Raw genomic sequence first — 9,533 nt, forward strand, 5'->3', positions numbered from 1 at the left:
CCTTTAAACTGTAATCTGGCACATTCTCAGGTGAATAATCTGCCCATTCCTGCATTAAGAGGGAATTGTTGACAGAAATTCTTGGTCCTGTGATACTGTGAAGGCAGAAAATATCATCAGTATGTAAATCAGGGATCTCCAACTCCAGTCCTCGTGAGCTACTGTCCTGCAGCTTTTAGACGTTACTGCAACACACCTGATTCACATTAATGGATCTCCAACAGCTTGTTGTCAACTTCTACACAAGTCTGTTAATGAGCCATTAATGTGAGTCAGGTGTGTTGCAGTGACGTCTAAACCAGGGATGGGCAATCCTGGTCCTCACGGGCCACAATCCAGCATGTTTTAGATGTTTCCCTCTTTCAACACACCTGATTCAAATGATCAGGATCGTTATCAGGCTTCTGCAGAGCTTGATGATGAGCTGATCATTTGAATCAGGCGTGTTGGAAGAGGGACACATCTAAAACATGCAGGATTGTGGCCCTGGAGGACCAGGATTGGACACCCCGGTCTAAACCCTGCAGGACAGCAGCTCACAAGGACCGGAGTTGGAGATCAATGGGTTAAATAATAAAACAACCTGAGACAACTGAAACGTCTGCACCTTTGGACTGAGCCAAGAAAACTGCAAAGACAAACCTAACAGTTGTTTAGCATTTTATAAACATACAAGACCACAGAGAAGCGATAAATTCACCTAATTTTCTGCAGAAAATTTTTCAAAAGTCCTCAACAGAGCCTCTGCCTGCACTGAATATTAATGATCTGACATGCAAACACACACACACACAGTTGGTTTCACTTTTTCTTTCTGTTTCTGTCTCCATTTTCTTCTGTTCTTGACGTCGATCCCTCAGTCGAGCTGAGCAGCGTCCCGAGGCTCAGCATGTCTTCACGCTTCCTGGCCAGAGGACATAATAACAGGTACAGCTGACCACTTGGTGCGGACTCACAGCTATAATTACAAACCCGCGTGGACCGTCGCAGGCTGCTCCGCTGATCCAGCCCAGCTGTCAGTGGGAAATGACATCGTTAGCGCTCTGTTGGGTATTTTAGTGTGTGAGGAGTTTGTTTTTCATCCTCTGAGGTTTTTATTTTTACTCTGAATGTGTACTGAGACTTCTTACGGTAGAACACTGTTTATAGTTTGACACTAAAAAGTAAACAAGAAAAACTAACGCAGCAGTTTGCATCAATCTTTTTTAAATTATTTAAAACTCTATTGAAATTATGTTCAACCAACAAACTGCACTCGGTTAAAGGAATTAGCTTCTCCTTTTTAGTAGCATAAACACAAGCTTTTATGTTGATTACTCGTAAAAATTAAGTCGTTCTAACTTGTATTTCCATGTTACTTAAAAGAATATTTTAATTGTTGTGTACGAAATGACTTAATTAAGTTTTAAGACTGCAGATTTTAAAAATTAAGTCATCGGTAGGTTGGAAAGAAAAGGTTAGTTATAAAGCCAATTTTATTACGTTACCTCAACTTGAATTAAGTTTTAAAATCAACTAATGCAAACATTTGAGTTTAAATTACTCACAGTATTAAGTTGAGCCAACAAACGTTGATGCCAACACAACCCATCATTTTAATGTTTGCAACTTAAAAAGCTTTATCTAAAATCTAAATCTTGCAGCCGTGCTTTTTTCCCTCAAACAAGTGGTGTCTTTATTACTTTTTAGATTGTAGGAAGAGATTCTTCTTATTTGCTTTCCCATGTCTGCATCAAGCAGCTCTGTGCAAAAGTCACACAATCTGCTTCCGGGCACCTCTAAAGCTCATTAATTAACATATATGCAAATGCATATGTATGTACATGTATAAGTAGTACAGAACGTCCTGTTTACTTGCTGCTAAGCTAACTGGCTGCAGGTCGAGGCTTCATTTTAACCTCACAAACGTCAGCGTGAGGTCAAGTTTCCCATCCAGCACATGGCAGATTTCCCATCAGGGCCGTCGCAATGTCAGATTTTCATTACAGGAGTGTCACGCTAAAAGATTTAATGATGTCACGATAATGTCTTTAGGAAATTTGGAGGAGAAAATCAAAGTAGTATTAGTTAAGTAGATACTGTTTTCCTTCTACTTTTTTCTGTTTTAAGACAAGCGGTATGTTGGACTGTCAGCTAGATTATTTCTGATATTATCATATGTGTAATATCATCACGATCCCAACACTTCACTTTTTAAATAAGACAGTCCCTGTTCATACCTGTCTTCCACAACATCGACTTTTTCTTTTGGCATATTTGAGGCCAATAACTTGACTCACCTACTTCTCTCTTTCTAGCACGAAGTCGCTGTTTGCCAAAGTGAATGAAAAAGAGCAAAACAGTCTCTCTGCGAAACCTCCGGTGTCGAAAGTACGACCTTTAATGGAAGCTGGCGAGAGCAGAAGCACAGAAGATAAGAATCCAGTGTCTCCTGGAAGGACCGACAGCCCGAAGTAAGAAAACACAGTCGAGACAAGGAGCTGCATGGGGTTTATTTTTACGTTTTTTGAATCATAAATGAAGAAGCTTCATTATCATTATTTCAGTATGTCGATAATGTGCAGTTTAGGGTCACACAGGGCTGAGATGCTTCGTTATTTTTGTTGACAATCCGCACATTTCCTGAAAATATCGAGATAGAAAGTAAATTGAAAGTAAATATTGTCATGCAAAGTAGGAACGTTCTTAAAGAAATGTTTAAAAAAATGTTTTTAAGATGTTATCTCAAAAGGTTTTTATCTATAATGTGATGTATTAATAAAGGCAGAATGTTTAGCCTGCGATGTTCTCAAGATGTTTTGAGGAACACATTACGAAACGTTCTTCTGTGAAACATTAACACAAGAAAGGATGTTTTAAGAATATTCGAGCAAAACACTCTAACAATGTTATCACCAAACATTTCTAGAACATCTTTAGCTTCCTTGTCTTTAAGAAGAACATTCTGGGAACTAAAATAAAACTTGAAACATTAGCAGAACTCTGCTTGTCATCGAGACCTCCGGTGATAGAACGTTCTGCAATGTGACATAAATAGAACGTTCTCGATGCAGCATTTTCTTTAAGAATGTTCAGGCCTAACAGAACGTTTAACAGAACATCTGTAGTTACACCTTTAAGAAGAACATTGTGGTAACTAAAATAAAACCTCCAGCTGAAAACACGACTAGAACTTCCTCAGAAGTCGCTGTCTTGCGTCTCAGCAGGGCTCCGGACAGAGACTGTTCCCCGACGGTGAGACCGCTGAAGAAGAAGACGTCGGGTTCCCACCTCTGGAGGTTGTCCAACCCTGTGTCCAGATCCTTGCTGCTGGACAGAACGTCGGGTCTGCAGAAATCCCACTCGGCCCAGAACCTGTCCACAGACTGTAAGCTCCGTCATCATTCAGCTCGTTTAAACTCACATGTTTGCTGCCATTTCTGTAATATTTGGGTCTGACTTTTCAATTAACTGCGCTGCGTGACTGTGATGCACTTAATCTGCCTCCAGAGTGTTTTTAAACATAATTTGCTCCACATTTTCTTTCAAATACACCAAATTAATCAGTGTATTTTTCTCTGCTTTGAAGTCATCTAAATGAATTCATAAGAATTTGGCATGCATAATTGAAGGCGCCTCTATTTTCTTGGAACAAATCGGTTTTCATCTCCTCCTGTTTCTGCAGCTCCTCGCTCCCCGGTGCCCTCTGCTGACCGGAGGGAGCTTCGCAGGAGACCTCAGCAGCTTCTCATGGACCAAGGACCTTCCTTCCACTTGTCCTCGCCCTCCTCCGGGTCTCCACAGTCCCCCCAGTCCCCGCTGCCCTGGGACAGCCCCAAACTGAAGCCCCAGCACTCCTACATGAACCCCACGGCCAGCTCCATGGCCAAAAGCAGCCGGTCCTCCTCCCTGGGTGACGGCATTCAGATGGGAACTCCCCCTTCCTCCCCCAGCCTCTCTAAAGCCTGCAGGCTGCCTGAGGAACCTCCTCTGCTCACCTCCTCTCCATCCACCGCTTTCCCACCTTCTGTCTCGTCGGCAGCGTCACTCTTATCTTCAGTCAGTCCTTCCCCATCTCCTCCTCCTCCTCATCCCACAGCTACAATTTCACCTCTCGCCCAGAGCATCCCTCCCTCTCGCATCCCGCTGCCGAAGCAGCCGCTCGGCCCTCGACGCAGCCTCTGTTTGGAGGTGAAGCCAAGCTTGTCCGAAGGCGCCACGAGGGCTTCGACTCCTACAGCAGATCCTGGATGTGAAGTTACACCTACAGCAGGACTCAAACAAGGTCGGGCAGCCTCACACGTCATCCACATTACGTACTAAACAAAGTTTTAAAAGTCTCACATGACAGAAACATGAATCGATCCACATATGCAACCTGTATCTGGCTCGGCCCACTTTTACATTCTGCTTGTTAAAAATAACGATGGTTCATGTAGAAGCTGTGAACTAGTTCTCTGCACAAACGAGGGATTCAGACTCGAAATGTAGGAGCACAGCTGTACGTAAAGACTTGTGTTTGTTAGGGAGGGTGACACCTGGCTAAGGAGCTGATGTGTTTTTATCTTTTCAGCACGAGGCAGGAATCTGTCTCTGACTCTGGATCTGCCAAGTTTTCTGCCGGTGAAGCAGAAAAGAGACTCGATTACTGAGAGGTACGACTATCCAGCCACAAACAGCTGCATCGTTAGTCCTAAGAGCTTCAGCAGAAGGCTTCTCTTTTAGGTTATTAAAGATGTTTCTGCAACAGAGGTACAGAACTGAAGAAGCTTCCTGAAAGAGAGGTGAAACATCTTCAAGAACCTAAAACAGAAGTCCAGTTTCTTTCTACTTAAGCTCCTGGGATCACCATGACCGGGATGACTGACAGTATTTCTGTCCTAATCTATCATTTCATGCATCAGTGTTGACATTGCGGCTGTAACTGACGTGTATTTCTGACATTTCCTTCCAGTGTCGTCGCTCCAGGTCAGGTGGCTGCAGCTAAAGAGCGCCCTCTGGTGCCTGAGCAGCCCCAAACGTCGAGCCTCCAGCCAGGTCTGGCCTCCATCACTAACCCTCCTCCTCCTCCTCCTCTTCATCATCACTGCATCTCTTCATGCTGCTCTCCTCCTGCCTTCTGGTCTGTCTGTCAGTCTGCTTGTCAGTGTCACGTCCCTCCGTCTGTCTGCTGTCAGTGCTGTGATTACAGTGGTGAGTCCACACAAGAAGGGAAAGTTTCTAGTCTTCGCTTTGGTCTGTGTGACGTTAAAGAGCCCATATTATGCACATTGATGGGTTTAAAATTATGTTTTTTGCACCTAATTGGATATTTTTTACATGCATTAATGCCCAAAAACACTTTATTTTGCTTTATTTGGCGGTGGCAGCATCACGATGTGGGGAATTATTTCACATTACTTGGGCGAAAGAGTCTTTCTTGTCAATTCTTGTTGGAGAAAATCCATTTTATAGGCTGTATTTGATTATATTCTTCAAGAAAACTTTGAGTTGCCCTCAACAAGTCCAACTTTATTTGAAGCTCTTACTGATCGTAGCTGTCGTTTCTTTTAATTTCTATGATAAACTAAAGCAATGATTGTCATTAAATTAGCATATTTCACATTAACGCTTCCTTAAAAGATGGACTCCCTTCCATTCATCTGTCCCATCTGTTTACAAGTTATTCTTATTTTCTAAGACGAAGCTGACGGATGAAGCTGCACACATTAATGCTCCCTAGTTTAAACTGTGAAGCACGGCGGTGGCAGCATCATGATGTGGGGAATTAGTTCACATTCCTTGGTCGAAAGAGTCTTTCTTGTCAATTCTTGTTGGAAAAAAGCCATTTTATAGGCTGTATTTCCAACTTTAATTATTGCTCTTACTGATCGTCGCTGTCGTTTCTTTTAATTTCTAAGATAAACTAAAGCAACGGTTGTAATTAAATTGACATATTTCACATTAACGCTTCCTTAAAAGATGGACTCCCTTCCATTCATCTGTCCTCTTCTGTTTACAAGTTATTCTTATTTTCTAAGACGAAGCTGACGGATGAAGCTGCACACATTAATGCTCCCTAGTTGAAATCTGCACTTTACTTAATGAAAGCAGAATGTTTTCCCCACGCCGCTCACTTGCTCAACTAAGTAGATGCATCTAATAGATTTAAAATGCCGCGGTGACACCGCCGATAACTTCATCCTCTCCGTCACACTCCTCTCCCGGCTGCTGCGCCGATGATAACAGCCTCTGGAAGGCAACAAATTGTTTTTGATTTCATTTCAATTTGAGCACACACACACACAGAAGCCATTAAGCGATATATCTCGTCCCCGTTTGTACCTACGACTGCGTTTCGCCCGAGGATACAAACTGTGAAATCACTTTTTCTCACTTTCACGGCTCACTCCGTCGAAGCTTTTTGTGCCTCCTCCTGTGTGTGTGTGTGTGTGTGTGTGTGTGTGTTTTTGTCTCTCTGGTTTCTTTTCTGATACCTTTTTCTTTTTCTCGAAAGCTCTTCAACCTTTCGCTCAACGTTTACTGTGCGCCTACTTCGCTCGATAGCAGCGCGTGTTTGTTCTTCACATGCTGAGCTATACTTGAAACTCCTTCTCTCTCTCTGTCTTTTTTTTTTCTTCCTCCTCAGATCACTCAGTCACCTTGGAAACCTGCAGACAGGCCATTACAGAGCTTCACAGCAGCCTGAGGAGAACCGTCGACCTCTACACGACGGTCAGTGAGCGTCTGTACATGTGTGTGAATGTTGTCTCATGGATGTCAGAGAGGAAAACAAAGAGACTAAGAGGGGGAACAGATACTTCAGATGTCTCGTTTTGTCCAACTAACAGTCCAAAGATTTATGATAAGAGAAACTTTTTTTAATCCTGGATTTTTTTTTCTGTCAATATTCCATAAAAACATCAGGAAACAACCTATTTCTAAACAAATCTGCTGTAAAAGTACCGTTTTTTAAACATTATATTACAAGAATCCATTTTTTCTGACAACATTTTCCATTTTTTGAACAGTGCAGAATGTTAATTTAGTTGCGGTCAGTGAAAAAACACACAATGAGGTCTGTTTGCGTAGGTAGATATATGAAGTTGGAAATTCTTGTGCCAGATGTTACACAGAAAAAAACAAATGAAGAGAAAGAAATGCAGCGCCTCAGTGTAGAAAAGCAATAAGTACGATATATTGCTAAAATAAAATAGAATAGAGCAGTACAAACTAATGCTGGTAGTTATATGGGGGTAATAATGAAAAAGGGAAATTAGATATTAAACTGCACCTAAAAAGACAAAGTGAAATATTGCCCATATTGACAATTTGCAGCTGTTTCTGTCAAACAGCCCCGAATATCTCTGACTACATCAGAACAAACCAGTGTAAATATAACTAATTACATAATTTATATCTTAGAAAAACAACTCCAAATCACTATAAGATCTACAGCTGAAGTCCATAGATGGGGTTAAAATAATTAGAATTCCCATTTCTTGATGCATTAAAGCGAGAATTAGTCGAGTTTAGCTCCAATATTTATATCAACACAACGACAACAAACGCTCAGAGATGCACAAAATAAAACATATGAAACAGTTAAGACTGTTTATTTTTTTTTAACCTTGTGAACATGCACATCACAAGCGAAACAAACCCTCATGAAACATTCCAACAACGTTCTCAGAAACACGGATGTGTCCCAGTTGCTTATTTTGTACATTTCCACCAACAACAGGTGCTTGAGAGCAGCCAGCAGCCCAGCGAGGACCAGGAGCAGATGATGAGCATCCTGTCTGAAGCCTTGTTCACCGTTAAGTCTGAGCTGGACTCGGTTCCTCAGCCGGCCCCGCAGCGCAACGGACCCGAAGACCAGAACCAGGAGGCGAAAGGCGACGGAGACAAGACCCTGGCTCTGCTGGAGCAGTACGCCGAGCTGCTGCTCAGATCTGTGGAGAGGAAGCTGGACACCAAGAGCTGACGGGACGGACGAGCTCAGCAGCACTGTGGTTCACACGCTTGTTATTTGCACAGAGATCTTTATGTATCGGCTGAAATCAGACGTGGTTATGTTTGTAGAAGATGAAAAAATAGATGCTGAGTTTATGCACTGAAAAAGAAGACGTTGCCTTATTTTGAAGTTGCCATATAGTTCTTCTATTCACATGAAGAGCAGAGGAAGTAGATGCAGCTGAATGAAGAGTGTGTGGTTAAAGATTGCAATGAGAGTTATTTTCAAAAAGCTAAAAATGTAGTTTTTTAATCAAATAAAAAGGTTTTATGCTCCTGACAGTGTAAGATAGTGTAAAGTTTGTGCTCGACTTGATATTCCTGCAGATTTATGCAGAACGATTGCTCTCATCTTTTCCAATCTTTGACCTTTTTATATATGTTCAAACAGAAAAAACTTAATTTGTCTGCGTTTTTCACTAAATTAACCTTTTAAACTGTTCATCTTGTTTTAAAAAATGGATTCTCGTAATATGATGTTTAAAAAATCTGTACTTTTACAGCAGATTTGTTTAAAAATAGGTTATTTTCCTGTGTTTTGTAGATATTTTTACTTAATACTAACAGAAAAGGATAAAATAAATGAAAATGACAGTGTATAATTGGTTATATTGAGAGCTGTACAGATGTTTCCTCTGCTGATCCTGTGATTCACGTTTCTGTGCCATTCGTCTCCTCCTTGCTGCAGAAGTAGCTGTAACCTTTGGTGCAGTTATTATTCTACAATATGCAGTAACACTGGTTTACTTTTATTAGTTTATGTTCTATGTGTTTGTACATTTTCTACGTCTCTGAAAGAGATTTTTCTCACGTGTTGCTGTCGTACAGTTTCAAGTCCTCTTAACAATAAACAGTTAAAACGTCCGACCACATGTCTCACTGGTCATTTTATTAAAGAATCACTACAGTTAATAGAAACCTCACAGATGTTTCTGACAATATCGGTACATTTCTCAGTTAGTAGGTGATATAGAAAGTATCGTACACAATAAATACAAAAGCAGTAGCGTGAGAAACAAGCACCCTGTGTGTATTAAACAGTTAGTTGGAGCTCAGCTCATGTCTTTATTAAAATCACACAACAAACCAACATCATGATGAATGCATTGGAAAGTTTTAGTTCCATATAAATGAAGTGTGTGTGTGTGTGTGTGTGTGTGTGTGTGTGTGTGTATTTCTGCTACACACTCTTATTGGTGTGTTTCTCATGGCAGCGTCTCCACGTTGATGTAGGTGAGGACGACGTCGTGCAGGATGTTGATTCTGTCGATCTGGTTGAGCTCTCTGATGCGGTGACGGAACTCGAACATGGGGATGTTGTTCACGGCCACCCTGAACGCCTCGGGGGTGCACAGGACCTTCATCTGCAACACAACAGAGCGTTAACAGTGTCGCAGCGCTTCCAGCGAGGCGGTGACGGGCTGTCAGACATGCAGAGCCCACGTCAGTCACAGCTCTGGTTAAACGCTGCGGAGCCAAGTCTTCACCTGGCAATCCAGAACAATCTAACTCATGCCATACAGTGTCTAGAAACAGTGTTCACCCCCTTTGGAAGTTTT

The 9,533-nt window shown here is 41.8% G+C and overlaps 1 protein-coding gene across 1 annotated transcript in view; it reads left to right on the forward strand.

The window, feature by feature from the left end:
- Positions 1-8,046, forward strand: part of LOC103375044 (mitogen-activated protein kinase-binding protein 1-like) — a 46,019-nt gene extending 37,973 nt beyond the window's left edge. The window contains exons 23-31 of the mRNA XM_008305235.1: positions 104-119; positions 861-927; positions 2,298-2,453; positions 3,207-3,367; positions 3,665-4,264; positions 4,553-4,634; positions 4,934-5,016; positions 6,608-6,693; positions 7,703-8,046. Of these exons, the coding sequence (XP_008303457.1) occupies positions 104-119; positions 861-927; positions 2,298-2,453; positions 3,207-3,367; positions 3,665-4,264; positions 4,553-4,634; positions 4,934-5,016; positions 6,608-6,693; positions 7,703-7,945 (1,494 nt within the window). The 3' untranslated portion in view covers positions 7,946-8,046. The remainder of the gene's footprint in view (positions 1-103; positions 120-860; positions 928-2,297; positions 2,454-3,206; positions 3,368-3,664; positions 4,265-4,552; positions 4,635-4,933; positions 5,017-6,607; positions 6,694-7,702) is intronic.
- Positions 8,047-9,533: the final 1,487 nt, after the last annotated feature.

Source organism: Stegastes partitus, unplaced genomic scaffold (assembly GCF_000690725.1).
Source record: "Stegastes partitus isolate 25-593 unplaced genomic scaffold, Stegastes_partitus-1.0.2 Scaffold2445, whole genome shotgun sequence".
Taxonomy (NCBI): Eukaryota; Metazoa; Chordata; class Actinopteri; family Pomacentridae; genus Stegastes; species Stegastes partitus.